Source organism: Aphelocoma coerulescens, chromosome 6, assembly GCF_041296385.1.
Source record: "Aphelocoma coerulescens isolate FSJ_1873_10779 chromosome 6, UR_Acoe_1.0, whole genome shotgun sequence".
In the NCBI taxonomy this organism is placed as follows: Eukaryota; Metazoa; Chordata; class Aves; order Passeriformes; family Corvidae; genus Aphelocoma; species Aphelocoma coerulescens.
Window position 1 is genome coordinate 18091076 of NC_091020.1, and position 27376 is coordinate 18118451.

The window sequence follows — 27376 nt, forward strand, 5'->3', positions numbered from 1 at the left end:
TGTTTTCCAAATCACACATGAACAATAGAAATAACTCTATTTCTCAATGATATAAGCTTCATTTCTCTACACAGCATGTTGTGTTTATACCTACAAGGTTTTTGAGACATACAGCACCAGACGCTGAATTAGGAAATAACAGCTAGATGTTTGGTTTTGTTTTATTAGCACAAGAAACTTACTTATCTATTGAGAAAACAAACTGCATGCCAGCAGATCAAGTATCAGGAACAAATTCTCAGAAAAATAAACCTAAATTCTAATCAGCAAAACCACAACTCTTTAATTTCACAAACCTCAATTTTGCTTTTCTCAGTGACTTTCTCAACTTATACCAGAGCCCAAGTTTTTGAACCTAAACACCTCTGAACAAAACAGACAAAACTCAGTGGTTTATAAATAAGAGGGAACATGCCAGTTATGCTTAATTGGCCAAATCTAAAGATTCCTCTTAGAAGCTGTCAATTAAGCCTTCTCTGCAAACTTTTCCATTATACAAAGTAGCTTCTTAATTCCCCACAAAACAGAAGAGGTTGTCCAGAAAACCCAGCAGCCTCAGCAATGAAACAGAAACTGAGCATAAGCAGTGCTAGGTCTGTACTTGCTGCCATTGTCTGAAGTAGAACATTTGTCCCTACATGTGAAAGACATCAAACTGCTGGCAGAGGCTAAAACAAACCTTCCTAGTTTTATGCAGAAAATACTCACGTTTATGTAGGTACAAAATTTTCATCTCCTATGAGATGTCATTTCACATGAACTTGGTAAGAAAGTGATAAAACCTCATCAGCTATATTAAGAAAATTTCCTGCTTCTACGTTCATCCTGATTAAGATATTCACAATGGTAGTGAAAATATTTAACATTAATCAGATTCAAAACAATGCATAAACTTTAAAGATTCTATTTTTTTATGTCACCAGTGTCACCTATTAAAAACAGGAAGGATTTTAAAATGTGACTTGCTTATTGCTCATAACACTATTTCCATTGACTAAGTTAATCTGTGGTTACATTGTCTTGACAAGGAGATGGAAAGATAACAGAAACATGTATATTGATTCTAAGATTAGTTTAAAAGTCCTGAAAAAATAAATTTGTAACAAATCTGACCTAGAGGGTTGTCTGTTAGACTTTGTTTGCAAGATTGGTCATAACCAAATTTATTTTGAAAGTTCAAAGCGACTTAAGGCGGCTCTGATGGAGAGGGTGGGTTTCTTATCCATTTCTGAAACGCTAATTGAAGAAGCATATATAACAGAAAAACATCATTAGCTTTACAGGCCTCCAAATTCTTCTGGCTATGTGTTCAAACAGCAACACTGTTGGGAATGCGATCTGGGGAAAGGTAGTAGTAAGGGAGCTTTTTGTTCTTGTTGCGCTCGGTGATGGTGCTGACAATCTCATCCAAATTCTTGCGGAATTTTGCCATAGCCTCTTTCACCGGCTTCTCCACGAAGTGTTCATCTGGGTACATGCCCAGAAATAGCTAATTGAAAAACACCAAGAAATCATGCTTTGAGAAAGCAAAGGCAATTCTGTTTCAACATTATGCTATTTGGCACAACGCCAACCAGAGCCTCACCTCACCTTCTATTAAAATAGTATTATCAATACTTAAGCTAGCCTACACCTTCCCTCTATTGCTGGCTGCTTCTTTCCATCCCTGCATCTTTCTGTGGTGCTGGTTCAGGTGTCTACATGGCACCTCCCTGACCAAAAGAGAGGTCATCCACTGAAAACTGAGCACTTTTACTCTGGCCAGTGGTCAGTCAGATGAGCTTCGTATGCCAGATCTCTGTACAGACACACAAACATCTGTGCTGACAGAGAAAAGGATAGCATGAGAGGGGAATTCACAGCCACAGATTTAAAAGGAAGATGACTACTTCATTCAGTGACAGTGGAAGATTCTGTTGACCTAAAACTGTCCTTCAGAGTTCATTAGGACAGTTGGTGTAGTCAGCATGGACTCTAAGGGTGCTCTGAAAAGTGCACTGCCAATATGCACACTAGCATTGCTTTGGGAAGTTTGGGAACTATTTCCCCAGAGTAGAGCTTCTCTGCTAGTACTGCTTTCTTCTTGTAGAAAAACAGAATTTAAAGCACCCTCTGTCCGTCATCTTCTATTTGAGGATGTCAAAACACATTCTCCAGACAGAGCCCTTGTGTGAAACAGCCAAGCACCTACAACCTCATTTTACGTGAGGCAAATGGCCACAGACCATGCCTGCAAAGCCTCCCATAGGCTTGTTCTGTTTTCACTCCTCGCCCACCAGGCACAAACCACAGCTGTAGTGCATGACACTCTGAGTAAAATACAGCTTCTTGCTCAGAGCTGGTTTGCATCTGGCAGAACATGGGCAAACCCACAGCACTGACACAGCTCCACAGAAAAGTGAAAATGGCCAAGTCAAGCACAGAGCAGCACTACAGTCTCGTGAGTCTGTGCAGTCTTGCCATGGCCCTCGTGGTCTCACATCTCCAGCACTTAGAGAGCAGGGAGATTGACTTACTTCTTTGTCCTGGAACTGGCTCAAGGCCCAGACAGCTCCAAGATGCCAACAAGAACGTCCCCTGTCTGGCAGACTCTCCACAATTTGCTCGATGGTGACTGTCCCCTTTTCTGTTGGAGGAGGGCAGCGCATTGTTGGTGGGGCGTTGGGAATCCAGGAACACCAGTCATACTGCACAGCAGAGCAAGAGAGCACAGTGAAAACCTGCAGCAGCTGGTGTTTAGGAACACAGCAAAGAAAATCAGGAGTTTGCCAACAGGGAGTTTGCTTCTGTAGTATGAGCCCCTCAGAAAGAGAAGATACTAAGGACAAGGAGATGCTCTAGAGAAGGAAGTCCCTACTGTTTTGCTCAGGAACTCACAAGAGAGAGAGCTGGATAATCTAAATGGGAGTATTTATTCTGCTAACCACAGGCATGTGCCACACAGCTCAAATTCACCAGACTGGCTAAGGCCTCAAATATTTTATTAAACAAACATCAGTTCTGATAACCTGAGGCAATCCCCATTACTCCAGCTTCTCTTTTCTGCAAAATTTCCTCCATGAACATGCCCACAGAGCATGTCCATGTGGTCAGATGCTAAGAGAGATAAAGCATGCTGGTTCACTGAGAAATATGGAATATGGCATGCTGATATGGCCACGGTGAGCAGCAAACTGGGAACTCATACTCACTTCTGGCCTGCTTCAGTGCTGTGAGATGCTGATGTCTCATCTGCCTCAGATATGACCCCAAGCTTTGCCACCATCTGAGATGGTGCACTTACCAGAACTCTTTCTTTCCCAAGCACTTTTTCATTACCTCATACATATCCCCCTGCCCTGCCTGAGGGGAAGTGCCATGCTCACACTGCCAGCGACCTGCCATGCTCACACTGTGCTCAGTGTGTTCTCTCCAGTGTACAGCCACCTCCTCCTCCTCCCCTCAGCTCTCTCTGCCTTTTTGTCCCATGGCTGATGCCCATGATGGGCTGCATATCCTCTGTATGCCAGATCAAGAGATGGTTTCTTGGTATTACTTGAACAGACAGGATTTTCTGAGGGGGGCACTGGGAGCTGTCGCAATCAGTTGTCAAGACAAGTTAGATGGGAATAGTTGCAGAGGTCCCTGGTCATGGACATGTCACAGCAGTAGTGTGGGTCCATTAAACACCAGGATCCAGACCTTCTCCAGGGCTCCTGAGCTGCAGAGGTGGACAGAAGGGTCAGCATGGAAAGTGATGTAGGGTATCTGGGAATAACCATCATAAATAAAATAGTCTCTCTGCTTATCTCTGAGATCATATCTCAGAGATCACCTATGCCTGAAGTGAGAACATGCAAAAAAAAAAAAAAAATCCTCATGAAATCATAGAATATCTCAAGTTGGAAGGGACCTATAAGGATCACCTAGTTCAGCTCTCTGCTTCTTGCAGAACTACCTAAAACTAAACCATCAGATTAAGAGCATCATCCAAATGCTCCTTGAAGTCTGACAGGCTTGGAACTGTGACCACTTCCCTAGGGAGCCTGCTCCAGTAACTGACCACAGAGTGAAAAAGCTCTGTGACTGACAGAGTGATTTGCTTCTGGCTGTTAAATCTGCTTTCCAAAATGCCTTGATGTTGAAAGAAACAGCATTTGAAAGGCAGGTTGTTACTACAGTTTCAGAGCAGATATCTATCAGTCAAGGCAAGTAGGGATAACAGAGGTTATCAGAATGTGACACATCAAACATCACAGAGGAAGCTCAAAGTTGCCACTTGGCTCGTAAACTCAAGAAATGAGCAGCAATGCCATTTAAATGCTCAAAAAAATTATTCCCATAATAAAATCAGCAAAACTGAAATACACAAGTTAGAACCCCTCATCTGATCTTTGGTACCTATGTAGGACTTGAAATGCCTTTCTCAGCTTCCAAATCACTTCAGTTTCCACAGACTTCATAGGGATTTGTAGACGGCTCTGCAGTTATTTTGACCAGAAACAGTAATGTAAATCTGTACATCTACTAAAAAATGGTTCTCAGACCCTGCCCTCATAGATGTACCTCCCAGCCCAGAAAGAAGAACAGTCTTCCCACAAATTCCTACCTGACCAAAGTTCACAGCTGCATGTTGAGCCGATGTGGTGAATATTATCACTGTGAGATATTCTGCTAGTGTCTCTCGTGTCCTGATCATCTTAGGGAACCCTAGATGAGGGAGAACAAAAGCTTAACCCAGTGATGAAGTGACCCTGCTACCCAGCAGTAATCAAAACACATGGGTTAGAGGGCTGTGCAGCAGTCGCTGAAGAGCAGGGCTTTCAATGAATCTTGATGTGTGGTCTAACAGGAGCTCCTCAGCCTTTCTGTGCCTTGGCTGTGCAGCTGTAAAAACAGCCTTACTTCATACAAGTTTGTGAGGCATGGCCTCTGTTTGCAAAGTATGTGGTGTTCCATAAGGGAAAGACGAAGCATAATTACACCTTTAAAAAACAGTGTTCCTGACCTACCTACCCTGCAGCAAGGAACTCCCAGAGTCCCCAGGGCAGGGACCTCAGATGCTCCATTCTTCTTCAGTCTGCAGTGCAAGCAGGGAAGGTTCATGCCAAGGAGGAAGCAACCATGTGCTTGTATTTATAAAGGTTTGAGGTTCAGCAATCAAGTGTATTGCAAGAAAGAGTGCAGGGAGAGCTTATTCGCTGAAACGGGAAGTGAGGAAATGAGAACTTCTGAAAGACAAACAACAGAATGAGGAACAGAAATAGTTGCATTAAGCTGTCTTTGAAAGAGAATAATCAAACGGAGTTATATAAAGAAAAAACTGAATAGTCAGGGACTAGGGAAATATTTTGCAACCAAAGAAACTCCAGGCCTGTATCTCTCCTATCCTCACTAAATCACAGTCCTGTGCTGTACTCCCTGTCCCAGCCCAATGTGACCACAGGTCCCAGTATACCTACAGACCTGTTAGCACCCTGGAGCAAGCTGCCCCTGCCCAGGCTGCCTGTGCCAGCTGCTTCGTATCTCCACCACCAACCTGACACAGATGTGAACTCAGCCTGAGAGAGGGAAGAGGTACCTTGGCCAGATGCCAAGCCCGAAAAGGAGAGGATGCACCATCCCCCCCTGTGTCCTGCTATTCCAAGTACACTGTGCTCATCTTTAAAGGAGTTTGGCATTCTCCCAAACACAGCAGCCTTCCCAAGGAAGAAACAGGTGCCATAGCCTCCCTCATTTAGCCTCCTCCCATTCTTTACAGACACCGCCAAGTTGCCCTGCTCTATGACACAGCCCTTGGAGCAGCAGCAGTGCAGAGAGAGATGCTGCAAGCCTGGCAGGTTTGGCATCTGTAGTGGCAGTCCTCCCACCAGTCATGCTTGTAGCATCCCACCCCAGCTGGAGCCCTGGAAAGGTTCAGTACTTGTCCCATATCCAGATGCTTAGGTCAAGTTTGGAATTCCTACCAGGAGGAACATTTCTAAGCTTTTGCTAAGAGACAACTAGACAAACAAAAATGAACCTTTGCTTGCCCAGGCAGATAGAGCCCAGAAGCCTTTTATCCACCAGAACACACCAGTAATGACTGGAAACATCACAGTTTTGCCTGGACATCTGGCACTCAAATGTGTGCAGGCAACACCAGAGCCATCTCCCCTAGATCACTGGCCAAGAGGTGTTGCCAGATGTAAATCAGCCAGGACAGTAGGAAAAATCCCCAGCCTCCTCTATAAATTCCAGAAAATCTGCTTGGAAAAAAGTTGAGTGGAAGAGAAAAGCAACATGTTTAGGGAAAGAGAGGGGAGCATTAACTCAGGTGGGCAAATTGAGCCTTGTTATAGATGAGAGCTCCCATGGCCAAGTAATGGTTTGCAAGAAAAGAGAGGCAGTGAGAAAAGACAGAAAAAAGAAAAGTATTTCTTGGAAATAATTATGAGTATCTTTCCCTGAAGAGAGCAGAATAGTTCAATGATGACACAAGTGCTGAACAAATGGGAAATGCAGCAACACTCCTGGGGAGGTTCTTACATGTTCCTATTTGGCGTGAGGTTTGGAGGAGAGGATTCAAGGGGTCTCCCACTCCTTGGTTTCTATCAGCCTGCCTGGTGGTTCCAACACACACAGACACTCCCCCTAATGCTTGAAGTTTGAGCAGACAAAATCAAAGACCTGTCCCCAGTGTAGAGAGATTACACAAGTTGCCCAAGATGATTATGAGAATCTGTGTCAAAGGAAGGAGCTGTGTCCTGAGAGGCTGCCTGATTCAGGGTCTAACACATAAAACTGAGCATCTTCAGGCCAAGGAGAGGGTCTCTAACATGTTCTGTGCACTCAGCACTGCTGTCAGCAGGCACTGGACAAGCTGCAGATCTGGCTGGGCCATCATACCTTACCTGAGGCTTTCACACCCCTCATCCCATAGACATAAATGTCTTTGACAAAGGCCTGGAGCTCCACGTCCTCACACACCACCTCGTCGCTCCCATAGTAGATGTGAATTACATCCTCCGCAAAACTGCAGACAGGGACGAATGGACAAAACAAAATGAAAAGGAGAAAGCAAGTCTGCCATTCCAGAAAATGATCTTCTGACCTTGCAGATGTTACACCGGGAAAGAGAGAAGGGCAAGAGAAGGTCTCAAAACCCTCCTATCTCCTTCCGACAAGCAGTGGGAATGAACAGAGGCAACTTTGATTTATTTGGGACTGCAGCATCGCTTCTTCCCCCAACAAAAAGATCCTGGACCACACTGCAACCCCTGAACAATCCTGTGCACTTTATTCTCTTATTTGAAGCTTTGTCCTGCACAGAGCTCTGTCATCACATCTACATCCTTTCCTCACTCCATACAGCCTCCATCTTGCATATCCACGTGGCTCCCACACTGGGCAGTCGGGTTCCCAGACTTTGATACCAGTACCATTCTCCATATGTGGGACACTCCAACGCTGCTCCTGAATGCCAACAGTTGACCCCTCCCACCAGACATCCTTTTTGTGAAATACTAAAGTGGTCCAGGAAACTTCCCCTGGGAAAAAGAGGTCTAGAGCTATTTCCTATGCCCACTGTTTACAGCAGACATCTCCTTCCTGTTCAGTTCCTCTTCCCAGGATCCTTCTTCCTATAAAAGCTTCCCAGGCTAGCTCACCTCTGAAAGAAAGGCTCTTAAAACACTAAGATAACAGAAGTAGTTTCGAAAGGAGTGAAAATAGGTAATCCTGATTTCCTGAAATTTGCAGTTCATGACTGAATGACTGGTTAATGGAGCTGTGCTGAGACATTCTGTTAGCTCTGCAGGTACCTATAATCTCTTTGCTAAACATTTTGACAACAACCCATAGGTTGTTGACTGCAGAAGCTGACTGATGGGATCAAGAATTGTTATCCAATAGAGATTTATCCCTTAATAAAATATAAATTTATAAATTTTATCAATTTACTGCAATTTGGAGGCTTTTACAAATCCGTAAATTTGGTTCCTATTATCCAGTCAACAGTTGTCATTGAGGCAGACAAACAACTGCATGAACAGCAAAAGTTTAAGTAATTTTGGCTTCCAGAGGACGATAAAGGAAAACAAAAATTTTGCAACATGCAGAGAGAAAGCCGCTCTGCATGAGCTCTGTCTCCATGCATTTGGCATGGGTGCCAGGTGATACAGGAAGGGAATCCTCCTCTTAGAAAATGGCAGTATTTTAGACCCCCTTCCATAAAAATAGAAATGAGTATATGAAGTGTGGGTGAGACCTTTTGGGCTGAAGTATCTTTGCGTTGGTGTATCTATCTGCAGTTAGATCAGAAATAGGAAGCTGTGTACTAGAGCAGTTTACAAATTTGCCATGGGAGAGTCACTGTTTCTATAGAAACAACCGTATCAGCTTCCTCAGGTCTAGACCATGTACCACATGTGAAGTTATGCTGGGGATAGAAATTATTCCATCAAAAAAGTGAAGACTGATACCCCTGCACAGCATAGGAGATTTCTGGTGAGCAGACACATGCATGACCATGGGTTGATGGGTCAGGATCTCACACACCCAAAAGGGTACTGCCCACATCATTTATAAACCAAATGATTCACAGCTCTCAGCCAAGTTTGGGGCGGTGTAACATCATCCTCCAGCAAGGTTAACACCCACAAACAGTCAAACTGAATGGAGTTGACTAAGTACTACCTGGTATTCGAAAGGCATATCTCAACCCGCAAAGAAAACACAGGAAAAAGAAGGAGGACAAAAATAAATGGACTTTATGAAGAAAACAACCACAGCAAAGTTACAACTTCCTCTTCTCTCAAATGGGCACTAACAATTGCAGGAAATATTGCAAGATAAGCCCTTGTCAAAACACAGAGAAAACACAGGAGACGAAGATGTCCCCAGAACTTTCAACATTATGCTTGCATCATAAAACTCCTACTTTGTGTACACAAAAGATCTGATTTTTAATGAACGTGCTTTTCAAAAGTCATGAAACAGCTGCATATTTGGTAAGCGACTTATGCCATGCAAAAATACGTTGTTTGTTAAATTAAATGCCACTGCAGAATAAAAACCATGTAAATCATGCAAGGCAGCGTTTCAGATCTGAAAAGGAACCATGTTTGTGTGGTCGAGCAGGCTTGCAGTGCCTCTCCTTACTCAGAATTGCTGCCCTTCCTGATTAAATTCAGACTTCGCAATTTTAAGGCATTTTAATAAAGGTTTTGTTCTAAACAGTTTATACCTGATTTATTGAGTTTCAAAAGAGAACTGTCATGGAAGCCAAGCTTACATTTTCACTCCACAAGAACCTTGATGAGGTCACATGGCTGGCTCAGAGAACTGAGTCCTCTCTTGGCTTGTGCATAGCTAAAAAAAATCATAACTAAATTCCTTTTGCAGGCTAAATTCCAACTCACTAAATTTCTGTGAAATCCTATAGAAGAGTACATACTTGTAAAGGGTCTTCTGAAATACAGAATGCAAGAAAACAGCACTGAGAAAAGCAGGAATTAACAGTCTTTCAAGAGTGTGTGCTTGACTAAGCATTTTTCCTCTGATGAGATATACTGGATGGAAAAGGCACTACATGACTAAACAGCCCAGATATTGCTTACAAGATGTGATAAAGAGCAACGAGCAGGAAAAAAATGAAGTCTGTGTCTCTGCGACCTTATTAGCCGGTATCTAGAACTATGGTCTTTTACCTCTTTATGGCCTCCCAGACCTTAATGCCATCATCCCGGTAATAGTAGTAGGGGATATCCTCTTTGCTGTCCATCCCTTTAGCTTTCATCTCCTCAGGGAAGCAGAGAGAACTGTAAGTCAGATCCTTCATTGCTTTCTGCACCATTTGTACATGTCCTCCTCCACCTGTGGCATTTGCCTGCAGGAAGAACAGCAAGATGGGAACAGTAGGAGATTATGTTCCCTTTGTGCCAAGACTGGCTTTACAAATGTGCAGAAGATGGGATACAGAATGCTGGTGAATCTGTTTTTGAAGGAGAAAACCACATCTCCACACAAAGTACCAAACTGAAGAGGCCTACTGGAACTGTGCATTTTGACTTCAGAGATTTCACACCTCTCCTATGAATGACTGTTAATATCCACGTTTGCACCATAGGTACTGCTTATACTGGAATTCACTAATAAAGTACAGCAACATCAAAGCATGGCACTCCCTGCAGTCCTATGCTCCAGAACCAGTGCATGTGTGAAAGAAGGCAGCCCTGACTGTGTTAGAAGAGGGTTTAAGTTAAACTCCCAGTGCTGTTACGGAATAGTTTAGGAGAAAGTTTTTAGGGATGCAGGCTACCATTAGTCACCCTGGAAATTATGCCAGGAGATGAATCCTGCTGGGTGGCTACTGATGAGGACTGGCCAGTGTTTCAGTATATGTTACATTTGAAAAGCACAGCATGTCCACAACAGACAGCACTGCAAAACTCTTTAGATAATCACCGTGCAAAAGTTCCCAAAAGTTGCTTTCACAGCATGTGATAGAAGTGTTGTAGCAGCAGTGACCTTACAGTTACCAGCCTCTGGCTGGTTGTTCATTTACATTGGAACCAACAAATTCTGGAACTCCACGATCCTTGCTGGCAGGTCTTACCCACACACTCTGCATGGGGTATGGACATGATGCTTCTGTTTAAAGGGATGGGAAGTCTCCACAGTCAGCAGTGGAGTATAGATGACAAGGGAAGAAGTCTGGATTTAACCTCTCTATTCTGCTTGGGTGAAAAACTCTGAGGCAAGGAAGCTATTTTTGGCCTGGTGCCAGTGGTGTAACAAGGACAGAGGTGTCCTGAAACACAGGCTCCCTCTTTGAAAGGACTTCTGAAACCTCCCCAAACATAGCTCCCAGCATGTTGTCACAGAGACTGCTGTGTGCCAAGCTGTTGCAGATCCTAGATGAAGCATTCCATTTCTCCCACCCAGCTTGGTGGCATCTGTGAACTTACTGAGGATGCACTCCAGCCTTCACCCAAATCATCCATAAAGGTATGACATACAGCTGTGTTTCACTGACTCAGATGAAGCTGAGATTTAATCCTAGCAGGTCTGCTGCTTATGGCAACTCAAGAAGACAAGCTGGAATCCAAACACACTTTGTGGTCTTAAAAATCTGTCTTCCCTACATGTCTTTCTGTGATGAAAACTTCCTTTCGCAATCACAAACCCTTTTGCTCACAGATGAAAAACTGGGTACTTAAAAGAAATTGGGGACTTAACTATGTGGAAATACATGCAGGAATTTATGTGCACTTCTATACTATAACTCAAAGACACATCAGCAATGAGTGAGATACTGACTGACGTTGTCCAGTTCTGATTTGACTACTTAGAGGTAAAAGAGAACATCTTTAGCACAATGAGGCATCACTTCTGTGTGCCAGTTTCTTGGGTGGTATTGCTTATGTTTGCCTTTTAATAGAAAGGTCAGGGAACAAGGCAATATGTGATTAAAGGATATGTACGTATGGAACCATGAAGAACAACAAAGAACCAGGAATAACCATGAACTGATATGAACAGTGAAGATTCACAGAGAGGATTACCTACCTTGTCAAAAAGGCCACATTCACAGATAAGCTGTTCTCGGGCTTTGGTATTGATGGCTATTGTGAACCGCATATGTGGCACCAAGAGCTGAGAAATGAAACAAACAATGAAAAAAGGAAAATTCTCAGATTGAATTCAACAGCAGCCAGATGTAAAGTTTGAAGTCCTGGTGGCTTAGCTGTATCTTATCTTGCAGGGCAGCCAGTTAAACTATTTCAGCTGAACATTCACCAGAACTTCCTTTTGGTTTGTCCAACTGATGTGATAACCAACTTGGCCCACAGACATCCTCCCTTCATGCAAGAACTAACCTTGAAGAGGGGATGTACAGCAGGCAGCTGCCGGAACATAGCTATGCTGAACACCTCTGAGACTAAGTGTGTCCGTAAGAGGTGGGTCACTGTCTGGTGCACGTGGAAATCAGAGGAGCGGACCCAAATTTTAGCTAGCAGCCAGTCATATGCGGCATCTGAAGGAAGGAAGATGGGATTGTCTGGTCCAGGCTTTTGACCAAGCTGAAAGATATAAAAAACACATGAAACTCCAAGTTCTTCCATGTTTAAAATGAGACAACAAACAGTGTGGTCCTCTAAAGACCCTGACAGCAAGCCCACCTGGATTGCAATGGGTACAATTTTTTTCTCCAGATTCTTATACAGCAGACAGATGGGTGCAGCCAAGTACTGTATCGTGCACGGGTCTGTTTTATTGGCATCCACACCATCAAGCAGCTCGTAGTCCACAATGAAAATGTTTCCTTGCTGTAGGGGGAAAAAAAAAAAGCAGCATGATGTGTTTTAATGGCATGCAAGCAGCTTGGAACAAAAGAATGGAAAGTCTTAGGCAGAGACTGACTTGAGCCTGGTGGTTACAAGTGATCCCTGGCGTGCCCTTGCTCATGGTGGCTCAGGAATGATGCCACTGAGATGGCAAGTACCATTGCACAAACACCTGACTGGTGTCTGCAGAGTCTGGCAGTGAGCCTTTCAGCAAAGAGCATCTTTGTATTTGGTACTCACGCAGTGACACTCAGATGCAAGCAAGCTTCACACTGCTAGCTGAAGAGAACCCTGTGTTAATTGTACAAACAAAAGCAAGGCACCACCCTTGTCAATCCTTCTTCAGCATGTCTGTGGTAAGACCCTACCAGAAAAGGAAGAGGCACCTTTCCCCTCTGAGGCATTCAGTCAATCCCTGATCTTTCAGAGAAAACCAGTGGAAAGGGACTGTTCGCCTCCTGGTTACAGCTCTTCCACCGGACCTGGAGACGGGCATGGCCTGCAGCTCCAGGACAGCAGGAGAAAAGCCAACAGAAGCACTGCCAGTCTGCAGAGACTGCTTTGCCATGACCTATCACACATCCTGAAGAAAGGAGATGTGGCCGAAGGCAGTAAGAACAGACTTTGGAGGTTAGAGGATGTGAGAAGGAACAGGTGGAGCCCAGCCTGACCCAGAGCTGTACCTTCACTTCCTCCTCCAGCGTCAGGTTCCTCTCCAGACTGCATTCTACCATATCCATGGTCACAGGCAGCTTCTTGGGTATCTCTGTGCATCTCCGGATCAGCACTGGATTGCATCCATTCAGGAACTGGTAGCCAAACATAAAATCTTCCTTCCAGTGTTGCATCACATATTCTAAAGGAAAAGCAAGCCTGCAGCATCAATAGCTGCACAGCATCAATATCCCACTGCATTGTAGCATTCCTCCTTTCCCCCTCACCTTCTTGTTAGACTGCACTGCAACTCTGAATACAGAAAGCAGCAAGAAAAGGATTTAAAAGGTGACAGAATTTTAAGAAAAATCACTGAAGATAAACGGAAAATTTAATCCTTGCTTTTCACATTGAGAAGAATTAAATAGATGATAACTTTTTTCTCCATGTACAGAAGCAATGAGAAATAAAATATTCCACTTCTATGAAGAATACTCTCTTTACCTGTAAAACCACCTTCTCAGGTCTTCCATGATATTTTTAAATCCCCCTCTTCAAATTCACAAGGCATGCAGTACAGAGGGATAAGTTCAAAAACAGATGGCACAAGCAAGAGAAAGGAAATACACAGCAATGTGTGGAGGGAAAGAACAGCAGCGGCTGGAGCAGTTCCTTTAGCTAGAGCTGGGTGAGGGACATTTGGGGAAGTGTTTGGACTTTGAATCAATGAAACTCCTCATTCATTGTTTTGCTTGACTTGTTTTCTCTCTAAATATATTTCAGTTGCTAACATCAACCCAGATTAACATCTCAATAAAATTCTAGTTTTGGATACTCCATCTCTTTACTGTTACATATGTAATGCTACTGGATATTTCCCGTAATTGCAGTGCTCTGATTTGTAATGTCATGTCGCCACTTCAGTTAATGTGAAAAATGCTATTGGTGTCTTCAGGGGAAAAAGGAAGGTAGTGAAGTTTTCCACAACTGTCTAGTTTTAAACAAGGCAGGACTTCTTGTGAAAGCAATTAATTTTTCTAAAAAGGGTAAAAGGATTAAAAATATAGGCCCCAAAGGAATGCAGTGATAATTAAAAAAAAGGTCTTGAAACCCACAATTCTTTCTCATAAAGCAGAAAAAAGTAAAGTTTATATAAAATGACATTTACATTATCTCCATCAACTGCATTATGAGTCTGGAGCTGTATCTGAAGTCTGCATCAAGAAAAAAATGACTCAGCACCTTGGACAGAAACTGCATGACTGAAAAATGCCTTGAACCACCTTCTCCATTATCCCTGTTTCTGCCAAGGCTTGCAGAAAAGCAAATTGAGATTCACGTTAACATAACTGAGGCTGATGCTTAATGTTTAAATGTCACAGAATTGGAGCTTTCCTCATGAGTATGGAAATGTTATCAATGAAATTAATTGTAGATCGTATCTAATTCTTGTGTTAAAAGTACTTTAGGAAGCAATCTTATTAAATGTAACAAATTGCTGTAATTAGTTTTTAATACTTCTGCCACCTTGTGTGCTTGGGTTTATACCCAAGAAATGCATAATTGCTCTTTTTTCTGTGAACTGATCCCTAGACAGCCTGAAGAAGAGTCGAGCTTCAGAGAAGGGGGGAAAAGCATTTTCCTTTGCAGAGTCAAAACAGCCTATTCATGCACATTTGAGGAGTCACACACTAACCAACTTGAAGCAGGCTTTGCATCTGTTATATCCAATAACACACTAAGATAAAGTAACCATGGGTGATAGCAGAAGGTTGGGCCTGGCTCACACATTGAAAGCTCCCCAGCCCAGCTCTACAGAAATGGCACCACAAACTTCAAAACCCCTGACTATCTGCAATTCTTTTTACTGGGTTTTTAGGTAGCTTCTAAGATTTTTGTATTAAAAAGGGTTAAAGAAAAGCAGCATTTTGTCTTTTATATGTCAATACTACATTAATTGATTTTTTTAACAGAACATCCTTGAAAGCAACAGTGAAATTCACTCTCTTAGATGGGGATTTTTGTCTTCTTGGAAGAAGATGGGAGTATGAAATGGCAAGCACAGGAGGATATTTAATTCAATATGCATAAATAATGCTGACACATTTTTGATAAGTGTCATTTTGTCCAATGCCACAAGCTTTCTTCAGGTCTAGCTCACACAAATTTTGAGTAAGAAGCACAGTTCCTCGGATTATGGTTTGAGGACCAGGTGACCAGGTGGAGAAGTTACATTTTCCAGGTCATTCCCAGCTCTTTGCAACCCATCCCCAGATCTGTTGGCCCATCAGCATAGGTTTTCGTATCTGAAATGAGTTCTATCAAAATAACCCCTGTGGGGATAAATTTACTCCTGAAAAACATTTGATCTCACCCATGCAACTGACACAAATGGTCCAAGAGAACCAACTGAGAGGAGCTATGGGTCTGTGATGGGAACAGGTCTTATGACAGCAGAACAAGGCACTGGTACCCTCCCCATGCTGCAACAGGGTTGAGAAGCCAGGACTTTTAGCAGCAAAGTGCAACTGAGCACTGGGATATCAGGCAACAGCCTTTGATCTGGTCTGTGTCAGAGGCAAGAGGGGTCACCCTTATATTCGCCCTTAGTGGAGAACATTACATGGACAATCAAACTTTCAAAAACACCTCAACAGCTAGTATGGTCTGAAAAGCACTCCCACTAAGTTATCTCTAGGTTTAGACACAAAATACTTATGAAAACCTGTCCTATGGGACTTGAAGATACTTGAAAATACATTTCTAAAAGCCAAAAGGGACCATGATGCCCAGCTTCCCTGACCTCCAGCACAGCTCAGGACAGAGAAGGTCACTAAGCAATTACCAGTAATTCCAGTTCCTTGTGAGATCACAGCTTTGTTTTTTAGTCCTGTGGGTTGATGGTGTGATCACCAGTCTGAGATTACAATTTATTTATTGACACAGAAGAGCCAGTCAGCTACCTCCATCCTAATCAAATATGTACAAGACAACTAATTAGTCACTCTATGATGCAAACATGAGGAAATGCTGATAAACTCACCAGAGATTGTGTTGCTGATTCTGACAAAGATCCTCTCAAAATCTGCAAAATCACTCCAGGAGGACTGGAACATGTGCATGAAACGGTTGACATAAAGGTTCTCCATCCTAAAAATAAACCAAAACAAAACATATCTGAAAAAAATAATCTCCAGCTTTCTCAATACCCATTCCTATTATTTTCCACGCTTTTATATATTTAAACATATTAAACTTTGAGTGATGGCATGTGGGATTAGTCCCTACAGAATTAAATTTGCAGGCTGTACCTTTACACACAAGGCAGAAAGGCACACCAAGGGCGCAGCTCTGGCTATTGTGTTTACAGAACTCCATTCTAGAGTTGTTCTTGGCAGCCTACAATGGCAGTGCTTTAGGACCTATAAAAACTGTAGTCAGAAAAGCTAGTGCTTCACACATTGTCAGTGGTTAGCATCAGCTGGGAGTGCTGAGAGCACTGCTAACACCAGTTCAGAAAGTGGTACGGTGACACAAAGAGACTGAGAGAGGTGCACAAAATCAGAACGTAACCCAGGATCACTCAGCCACTCTTCCTAAAAAAAAGGTACAGATACTTTAAGTATCTACATGACCACGGCCAGACTGGATCCCTAAAGTGTGAGGCCTGAGTTTTTGAGGGCTTTCTATTTACTTGAGCTGCTGGATAAACTTGACGCTCACATTTAACCTCAGAAACCAAGTCTCTTGGTTGCAGACATCACGTGAACAGCAGGCTGGGAGCCAGAAATGTCTGACTTCATCTGCTAATTCAGCAAATACAGCACAGCCAAGCAAGTTCCTGTCATCTGAGATGATGGGTCCTAAATTAGTACATAAATGCTAAACTGCTGTTATTAGATAGAAATCATTTACTTGACTAGAAAGCAAATAATGAATTTGAAAAACAAAGCTGGCTTCCCACTAACACTTCAAATGCACAAATAAAAGTGCACACAGCACACAAAGATATGCAGGGCAGACAACAAAGTAAAGAAAAGTCACAGTGTTGCAGGAAATCCTCCCAAGAAGAATTTGAGGAGAATCCCAGGAGGCTGGGTTTACAATCAGCAAACTATAGAAAAGACTGGATCAGAACTGGCTGGAGAGGACCAAAAGCCTAGAGAAACAGCCAGTGGTAATCTGGAAGGAGGGCTCCAGACCAACATGACCATAATGCAGACAAAGGAGCTGCTTCTGCACTAAGCCCTTTAGGGGTGCATGCAGAATGGACTGCTTCTGCTGCTGCAGATGGCAGTCAAGGGTAAGAGGTGCCTGGAGGCATGCTAGGAAGTAAAACTCACACAACTGCCTAGGCTAGAACAGGAGACACCTGACAGGGACACAGAATCCTTGTACAAGGATCAAAGCAAGGGTAACTGCTGGGCAGGACTTTCTGATAGGGACCAGGTATCCTAATCACACATGAACTTCAAGAGGCAGCATGACCATCACCAGAAGGTTAAATTATTTGAAAAAACATGACTCGATAGCTTGAGAAGAGTTACTCAAGACTGACTCATTTGAGAGTTTCCACTAAAGGTCCTGTAGAGCCTCTGCCCTTCTTCAGAACTGCTCTAAGATTAGAGAACATTTGACATATGAGCTGATATGTACTGCTCCTCTCCTGCCCAAGTCTTCCTACCTGGGGCTACTGATCAAACCAAGCAGTAGGCACAGCACCTGGGATGTAGTCACAAACCTGCTGTGGTTTGACCTGCTGAATGCCAGACACACATCCATTCCCAAAGGTTTTGAAAATTACTTCCAAAAGGAGGAGGTTCTTCACATTTCCTATCTTGGAACAAACTTCCACAGGACTTATAAATAAAAATCTGTTTTCCCCAAGAAATCAAGTACTTCCGGAAAGTCTCTGGCACATACTAGAAACCAGAGCAAGGAAAAAAAGTCAGACTTGCTTGTAGAACCTTATCTGCCCAAATGCAACATTGGTCCAAAATAGCTACACAAGCCTGCATTTCTGGCACAGATTCCAGTCTGAGAGTTTCCATTTGCTAGATAGTGTAGGTCACATCAGCACCAGACATCTTCAGGATTATCTCCACCTACACACAATTAATCCTTTAAACTTGCAGAGTTATCCACTGTCAACAGCATCTGAAGATCCAACCTTGCAACAGCATAAAGAATATCCAAGACGTATCTCCCTCTAAGTTCATTTTTGCATGCCCCATGAAAAAGGGCTTTCCCCTCCCCTCTTCCATGACTTCCTGTGTCTCATACAACACTCCCAGCTCTCACATATTCCCTTAAAAGTGCTCCTTGCCCACTGCTGCACTTTGCAGCTCCACACCTGCCTTTGGATTTCCAGATACACCTGACTGTCTTCCTTCCTACTGCACTCAAACCAAAGGCAGGCCCCATGCCTTCACCCATGTTTCTCCACTCCATTCCTGCAAACAGTTGTCCCAAGATCCCAAAGCACATCAGGGTGGCTACATAAGGGCTATCAAACTCTTCTGCAAAGATTTTCACAATTCACTCAACCGAAAACATAGGTCTAGATTTTTCAGCCAAATGTGCCAGACAAGAAGCATTGCTATTGCTTGGAAAAATCTCTTTTGTGTCATACCAGTTATCCAGAATGTCTGGCTTTGTGCAATACAGTTTCAGGTTCCTATTTCATGGGGAGGGCCCCTTACAGCTAATGACAAAGATAGATGTCCCTGCACTCTGTTGAATTGCTTTCAAGTTTCACTTGGCAGTGACTCAGCACCTCTGACAACATGCCACAGCCTGGCAGGATGGGATTGCTGGAAGGGGAGTGCAGCCTCTAAACTGCTTTATGTCTCCTAATGGCAAACCTCTCATCTCTGGTATTCAGGTGCTGTTGCTCCTGCATCACTCAGATCTTCTCTATGAGCCTTGGAACAGCTGTTTTGCACTGGCTAACACCATGCTGATTTGACTCTGTGCCGGTAGTGGAATTCAGCTGCATAAATGAATAAATAAAAAAAATACCCAGAAAGCTCTGACATGTAATGACCAGTCTTGTCTCATGTCAGACTACTCCATCAGCTGATAGTATGGTGGGATATCTGAGACAGTGTGATATGACCTGGGCATTTGAGACAGCACAGAAGGAGACTCAGAGGTCAGAGAGGTCCCATCTACCTCACTGACCCTGTACTATTCCAGAGCCCTGCAGAATTGATTATTCAGGCTCATCCATAGGCCATCCAATGTCTTCCTCAATGACATGACGTGTGCAAGTGGGCGGACAGTGACTTGGCTGCGCCCCCCAAGCAGATTACACTCAAGTGTGGATAACTGATGAGCTTCTTGGAACAGATTTTCTCCATCAGGATGACAAGGGTGCACTGCTAACCATCTTCTTTGTGTATGCCATCAGAAGGTTTAATTATCGCCAAGAGTCAGAGAAGAAAAGTATCTCCAGGGGGCAGTGCTGAGAACTGAGTCAAAAGCTCAAGGTCTCAGGTGCCTCTAGTCCTTCTGCTGATGTTTTTCATCAGTGTCTCCTCCATCCACCTACAGCCAAAACCATGACTAACAAGAATGCAGAGGCTCAGTCAGTTCCCAGTGTGAAAAGCTTAAATATCGATAACTAAAAAATAAAGTAACGAATCCATTAAATTCCTACTTTTCTACTTTGTTTGGCTGCTGATCCAGTGCTTGGAGAAAGTAATCCATTTCTGAGACTCAATGAAACCTAACAGGTGATCAGATCCTTACCCTGCCCCAAAAGAGATTCTGCAAAACTCCTCAAGTTCCACAAACACTTACGCTTTTGTGTAGTTCAGAATGAAGTCAATGCCCTTCTCATTGTCAAACTGGATGTCACGAGGCAGCTCACTGTGAGAATGGGCATCGATGCTCAGGGGAAAGCCCGGATGCCACTCCTTCCACCTGAGAAAATAAGAGAGATTTGATTAACCATATAACCTTATCAGCATAGGAGCTGTGTCTTTCCTTTACCTCCACTGCTTTGGTAACTCACAGCTCTAAAGGAAGTTTGTGCCAGACTCACTTGGGCCAAAATAAGTGATTTATACCACATCAATACCTACCAGTACCCCACAGAGTCCTGAAGAACAGTAGAAGGCATCTACTTGGCCACCTACCTTCACAAAGCTTGAAGTAACTTAATGTCTGTGATAGTCCTACACTTGCCACATTTGGTTGAAACTGGCAGTAGCTTCAAGTGTATTGTGGAAGGAGGGGACAGAGAGACAGCTGCCCAATGCATGCTCATTTCTGGGACTACACTTTTGCAGAACTGAGATACAGCAGCTAGCACTACTCAGGCATTTATTTAGATTCCTTCAAAAGGCACTCTCCAGGAGTCTTGATTCAACTGTTTAACCTCCTAATGGTCATGGCACAAATTCTTTGCCCCATTTTTATTTCAAAACAAAAGAAAGTGAATTGTAAAGAATACTGTTTCCATGGTATTTCCAAACTACCTGCCACACACAGACTGCATTGTGTATTATCAGCTATGCATCATAATTGTAAGTAGCTATTTCCCTGAAATTACAAATGGTTTTGCCTTCCTTCTTGCATATGTAAATAAAATTGTGTCACACCTCTTTTTGAACCATATTTTCCTCTGCTCTATTTCCCATAATTTTTAAGGAACAGCCTTTCTCGTTCAAATGAAATGAACAACACATACACCAAGGCTCAATCCATCAATTCTGAACAGACCCTTTGCCTTAACCCTTACTCTCCCAATAAGGAGGTACAAGTGCAAGAAACTTTCATTATTTTAACAGAGTACATCTCTAGCAAAAGGCAATGTCTAGTGCCTTTTGGCGTCACCCTCTGAGAAAAGACAGAATTTTCTCATTTTGACACAGACTAGGAGAAAATGTCTACGTCAGTATAATATATACATATGAAATACGTACATATAATATACAACTGTGTCCTGTTAGCACATTCCAGTTCACTCAAACAGGGACAGATCTTCACTGCACCCTGGTGCAGGCAACAACTAAAGCTAGCTTGGTTCAGCAGCCAAAAAGCTCCAGTAAAAGCTGACATGTTCAGATCATGTTCCAAAACTGTAGCACTGCTTGTAACAGGCAAATGAAATATGCCTTCAAATCTTCTTTGAAAGCACAATGGTGTGCCAGAGGGCCCACACAGAGGCTGTATCACTGAATTCCCACTTAAGTCTTCCTGATAGGCTTATCTGAGGTACAAGTATCTCATAATGCCACTTGCACCAGGATGATCATAACTTACAATGAATTCCATCTAAGTAAAAACCACATACGGCCAACATGGTAACTTAGGCTTTCTCTTATCCAGCAGTTGAGTCATTAGAGCCATATGATAATGTGAACATACCCCCCCAAACTCTGAGCTGATGAGGACAGACCCTGGAGCAGTGGGAAACTCACCGGTACATTTTCTGACGGGACTCGAGCTCTTTGCGTCTATGCTGCTTGAGAATCTGAGTCTTGTCATCTCGGGGGAGCTTTGCTGTTAACAGGGAAAAGAGACAGGGCTATGAGGCTCCTCTACCTATCACTGCCCAGGTATTGAGAAGGACAACAAAGTTTTCAAGCCTTCAAACTTCTGATCGATACCTTTTCGAAGTTTCTGTGGGAAATGTTTAAATGATCCAATTTAGTACTTTTGAGTAGACACACAGGTCCTTAGAGAATCTGTGAAAGAAGATAAGCTCCTGACTTGGTGCTTCCAAGGGGCAGTTAGCTCAAGCTAGGAACATCTGTCTCAACTGTATATGAACCCTGGATTTCTAATACAGACACTTGCTGTATACATCTAGTGTTAAATGGTCTAAAGAGGGTCATGGGAACCAGTTTTACAGCTCAGTACCTAGGGGAATTTCCATCAATAAGAGAAACCACAACATTATTCCAGTTCTCTGCTAAAAGACATCTCCAGGAAACATCTCCAAGCTTCTCTCCTTGAGCAATGCTCTCCCCTGTCAGCTTGGGGCAATAATCACATCTTCCAGTCATGAGAACAGAAAGAAAAAACAGTGAGGCTTCAGTTCCAGACATTTTGCTCTTCTGACTATGAACTCAATATAACATTAAATAACACAGAGACTTCCTTAGTGATCAGAGAAAGGGCAAGGCACACGACTCACTTTACATACACAAATGTGGAGGCAGATAAAACCAGCAAGAGTTTCATGAGAAAAGCTGTTTGGGGTTGGAGTTGGAAATATCAGAGGTAATACAGCTGATAACATAGATGGCTAATGGTTTCCAGGTGGTTGTGTTCAAGTTATCAACAGAGTTTCACTTGCTCTTGTCGTTTACCTCACCATACTCTGAAAGCCACGCAAAGCTGCCTTCCATGGAAGTGTTACAGTTGTTATAAAGCAAATTACAAAAAATGGAAAGACCAAAAATAAACTGACACATAATTGTTATTATAGAACAAAAGACTTCAAACACAAAATGCCCCAGCCAGGAGTAGCCAAAAATTTAAGGGGAATAAAAGCATTTATTTCGTACCACCTCACACTTGTTTCAGCTGTTTTCAGGCACTCATGCTGAAGAACACTACAGTGGCCAACCTACCCCAGGGAGCAGAGAGGGGAACAAGCAAACATCAGTGACAAACGTCTGCCCAAACCCTGGTCATGGCAAGTAGGTGTCAGAGACACTTAAAACACTTTTCTCAGTTGGTCCCCATTACTTGCAGCCATCATAACCATCACCCTGCCTTGTCCTGGACTTGACAGCATGCAAAGAGAATGAATGAAAAGCTGCTGTTTCAGTTTGCACCTGCTGAGCAGCCTACTTTGGGATTTTATTTCACTCTCATAAAAACAAGACAATTTGCAGGCAATTAATCATGGGCCACTTAGGAGCTTAGTATGAAACAAACAGGAACACTCATTCTAATTAGATCAAAAGGGCTTCCAGCAATGGGAAAACAGTAACAAATTTGGCATTAGAGTCAGCCTTCAAACTCAAGACCAGTGTAACAAGGCAGCATTACGACTCCTCCCTGTGCATGCTTCCCAAAACATCCAACCCAACAGCCAGTGCCTAGCCCAACAAGCTGCTCAGAAAGTATTCCTAGTCTGTAGGGAAAGCCCATTCTCTAGGATGCAGCAGGGTCTTAATTTGAGAGAGAAGACTGGGACATACATGGAGAAATGGGAAGGAGAGATGAAAAAATTCCAGGTGTTCTGCAGGAAATATGGTTTCTTATGGCTCTCACCTCTTCCATCTCGAAGGACAATCTCCTTTTCATCCGTAATCCAGCGGTAACATGGGAACTCCAAATAGTCACCCACTGGTGTCTTAACAGTGATATACTTAAGGTACCAGTCATCCTGGTACCAGTATTTTCGTTTCTCAATTTTTATTAGCTGAATTTCTCCAAGGTCTTCTTCCACAGTCACATCATAGGAGTCAACCTGCAGAGCAGAATACAGCCAGTGATCCACTGCACATGCAGAAAGCATCACCAGCCCTACACAGACATACCTGGTCTTTCCTCACACAGCTTTCCAGCTTCTTGTGGGTGAAAAAAGGAAGTCCTATTATTGGACTGCAGTGCAACAGAAAGATGACTAAAAGAACAAACAATAACATGCAAAACACTCCAGAAATGGAGAAATATTTTTGTATGCAACCTAAAAACAGTATTACTCCTTGAAACATTTGCAAGTCTTAGAAAAACATGCAGGCCATGAAACCATTCACTACTCTCCTAGCAATAGCTGAAGGAGGTACTGCTAGGGCACATCTACTCATGCAACTGGAGTGGAAAGATGGTAATGAGATTAAAACATGGCACTAGGAATTTAAAGACCTTTGTGTGTTAGTTATGTGTGCTTCAGACTAAGGGCAGTATCCAGATTACCTAAACCGACTCACTGCCTTTTGCCTCCTGGTCTACTTCAGTTCTCCCTTTTTAAAATGAGGACAATGGTACATTTTATGTCTGTACAGCTAAGATTTTTGACAATTATACATTTCATGTTTGTAAGGCTCAGATGTACAGAAAAATTTAAGTACAATGTCACACCTAGATATACATAGATGTAAGATTTAAATTAAAGAGCAATATGAATCAGATCTAAGGAGTTGATAGAAATGTCACATTGACAGCCAACCTTCAGAAGAAACTCATTCCTCTGGTAACAATCTACTTGCCTATATTACAAGAGCCCTAAAATAGTTACTTTTGATGTAATACAAAAAGGACCTGCAATTAACCTAAATGTTCCTGAAGCTTTTTAATCTTTTTATGACCGTCACAACTCCAATTTTAATGGCAGTTCTGAAAGGGAGGGCTCCCTCCTGGTACCTCACAGCTTCTGCTGCCTCCAAGCCAGCACTGCGATGGGCTCACCTCAGATGACAATTCTGCTAATACAGTAAAGGTTACAGAGAATGTACAAGGTTCAGGTAAGAACTGACACTTGGTTGCTCAAGGTTTCTATGACATTTGTTGTATGAGGTCCCTTGGTAAACACTGGGGTGGCTGCCAGAGATGCTAGGAGCTTTTATACAGTTTGAGTGCAGAGTGAGAGAACAGAAATAAGGAAGAGTATTGTACTGGACTGTCTAAACTCCTGTACCATCCTGTCCACGCAATTTAATCTCGTGCAAAACCTAAGTCTTCTCTTTTTGAGAAGAGATTCCTACTGACTACTCTTATATTGGAAAAAGGATGGCACAGACAACTCCTCTTTCTATAAGCACAAAGCTCTAAGTGGAAAGAGCTTTATTTCCTTTCTGGAAATACATGTGAGTGCATTTCTTTCAACAAAAGCAAAAAGTAGATGAAAGGGGAACAGGAAGGAAAGAGAGAACTGGGGGACACCATAAAACTTTGAAATCACTCAGCACCAGAGGAATTTACTCAAAAGACACTACGCAAAGAAAAGAAATTATGACTTCCAACATTCCCTGTGTCCAGAGCTTGAAGTAAGTCAGAAAAACTACAACTGAGCTACCATTGTGCAAATCCCTTCCACATACTCTTCCCTTAGTCAACATTTGCCATGCAAATCCCCTACTCAGATCTGGCCCATGCCCTCTTTCATCACATCTAGTAATATGCACAATTTGCAATAATGCAAATGAAGACATTATGAGGATAATGGAACCACAGAGCCTGGCCCAACATTCAGGAAAAAACCCCCAAACCTGGAAAGTAGACAAAGGCAAAATAATACTGCAAAATTATGTTCATCCACTAAAAAGTGACATTTGTTTTGCAAATGGATTAACAATTGAATTGCTTTGCAGGAAAAAAAAAAATATAAAGATGGTACTGAAAGAAACACTAAAGGCAGAACTGTGAAAACCACTGCTACATTTTGCAAACCAACCAAACTCAAAGTTTTCTGGCCTGCTTCAGTTTAATTTTTTTTGGTTCTGTACTGGTATTTTTCTTTCCTTTTTTTCCTTGCACAACATTTTATTAAGACTCACGGTGTTTTGGGCACAATGTAATCTGAACAGGTGCCTGGAGAAACAGGCTGCATTCCCCAAGAAAACATCCTCAAAACCAAAACTTAGCACATTGTACTGCAAGTGTCCAATGAGCCGGACATGTCATGGAACACAGAGTTATTGTCTGCAATAAATACATGCTGAAAAACAGACTGTGTATTTGTTGCTACTAACATCCACGCCCTCTGTTTGCTGCTCCCTCACCCAGTGGATGTATCTCTGCTCCTGCTGGAGCTGGTCCCACAGCAGCTCACCAGTTATTGCTGGGCAGATACTGAAAGCTCCCATCGTGGCATTTTCTCCCTGTGACAGGATCCAGTGCAACTGAATGCTCAGAGTACAGCCAGGCTCTCCATCAGAGCCACCTGAAACCCTCTTTTGCAGCCCAGGAATAAGAGCAAACTGCCTGGTCACTAAGACCCTGGTGGTGATCTCCTCAGCAGGGCAGGGCTCAGCCCTCCTCGGAGAGCACCCTAACCATAACCAACAGTCTGAGGTTTCTTTCAACCTCTCTTGCTAATGTTGTTCAGTTTTGCCGAAAGTATGTGACTACTCAGCACATAAGAGATAAACAATGACTGGATGTCCATTTGGGAAATTCAGGTACCAAGGTTCTAAGCTAATGAATGCTTAATCATGAAAGAAAATAAACTTCAATAGCAGTGGCTGGTAAATGGGTGACCACAGCTACACATACCATCAACACCTACTCAAAATGCTGACTTCTGTTAAGGATGTCCATGCTGTTTAACACAGAAGAGACCATGGATCTAATTCAGGCTGTGAACCACATCATTGAAAAAACACACCTCAAGGCAAAGCAGCACCATGACAGTGAAGACTCACTTGTATGTGTGGTGGTAGGTTTAACTTTCAAACTTCTGAATACCTTTTTAAAACTTTCAAAGTTGTTTGTATCTCATCAGACCTTCTGGAAATGGTGAATTTGGTTTCCAAGTAAAATACATATTTTGGAAAAGGGACAAAAAGAAAGCTCTCTTATTTCCCGAGTGGACAATAAGCAAATAAATAAATGCCATTCAAAACCAGTGCTCAGAGTATAAGCAATTACATTCGGATAGTCCAAATACTGTGATAGGACCACAGAGAGGACAGAGCACAGCACACATCAGAAATCTAGGCTGGGAAGAAGGGCACAGCTGACAGCCCAGCCACAACTCCATTCCCACACATTCATGCTGTTTTTCAGCTTTCACTGAAGTTGCCCTATACATTTCTCTTGGAAGGCAATTTAATTCTCATTGGATGTTCTCACCTCTTTGTTTAATTCTTTGGAGATAACAGGGCTCTGACTATTAGTAAAGACTGACCCTAAACATCGACTATCAACAGGAAACCCACAATTTTTTTTTTAGTATTTGTAAAGAAAGTACGAGGAGATCTGAAAGCCCATTGTAAGCCAGAACCATCTTTCCCAACGCCTGACTAACCACAGCCAGGGCTAAATCCTAGGACAGGGATGCGAATGACGGGCGGCGGGGGAGGGCAGCGGGTGCCTCAGTCTCAGTGTCCCTGTCCGGAGCACCGGCACACGGACACGAATTTAAAGAAAGCCCAGCCCCTCGAGATGCCGGACAGCGAGCGGCCGAGATGCCGCTGGTGCTCCACCGTCCGCGGCACCGCGGGTCGGGCCGGGGCAGCGCGGGGAGAAAGGCGGCGGATGGTGCGCGGGTCGGGCCGGGGCAGCGCCCGGGGGACTCACCGCGCCGCGCTCGAAGTCGTTGTAGAAGGGCTTGTCCAGGAGGTGCCTCTCGCTGCAGCCCGCCGTGCCCTGCAGGGTCAGGTACACGTAGTCGTCGGTGCCCGCGAACCACTGGCTGCCCGTGGCCACCGTGACGGTGTAGGACGGCATGCTCCCCCCGGCTCGGCTCGGCTCGGCTCGGCTCGGCTCGGCTCGGCTCGGCTCGG

General features: G+C 43.3%; 1 protein-coding gene across 2 annotated transcripts; it reads right to left on the reverse strand.

The window, feature by feature from the left end:
* Nucleotides 1–27344, reverse strand: ALOX5 (arachidonate 5-lipoxygenase). 2 transcript variants are annotated; one of them, XM_069019529.1, is made up of 14 exons: nucleotides 27171–27344; nucleotides 23199–23397; nucleotides 21392–21473; nucleotides 19767–19889; nucleotides 16006–16112; nucleotides 12992–13164; nucleotides 12144–12290; nucleotides 11841–12044; nucleotides 11530–11616; nucleotides 9669–9847; nucleotides 6873–6994; nucleotides 4589–4689; nucleotides 2517–2687; nucleotides 1–1489 (listed from the first exon to the last, which is right to left on the reverse strand). In XM_069019529.1, exons 1-14 carry the CDS (start codon nucleotides 27318–27320, stop codon nucleotides 1310–1312), a joined length of 2025 nt encoding a protein of 674 aa, XP_068875630.1. In that variant the 5' UTR covers nucleotides 27321–27344; the 3' UTR covers nucleotides 1–1309. The 2 variants fall into 2 exon arrangements, with proteins under 2 accessions (XP_068875630.1, XP_068875629.1); XM_069019528.1 differs by lacking the exons at nucleotides 1–1489; nucleotides 2517–2687; nucleotides 4589–4689 and adding an exon at nucleotides 5094–5210 and having other exon boundaries at nucleotides 27171–27337.
* Nucleotides 27345–27376: the final 32 nt, after the last annotated feature.

Coding starts and splice junctions, on each gene's coding strand:
- ALOX5 (XM_069019529.1), bottom strand. CDS start 27,320: ATGCCGTCCTACACCGTCACGGTGGCCACGGGCAGCCAGTGGTTCGCG. Junction 21,474..23,198: donor TGTCCTTCGAGATGGAAGAG/GTGAGAGCCATA, acceptor CCCTGTTAACAG/CAAAGCTCCCCCGAGATGAC. Junction 12,045..12,143: donor TTGTACCCATTGCAATCCAG/GTGGGCTTGCTG, acceptor TATATCTTTCAG/CTTGGTCAAAAGCCTGGACC.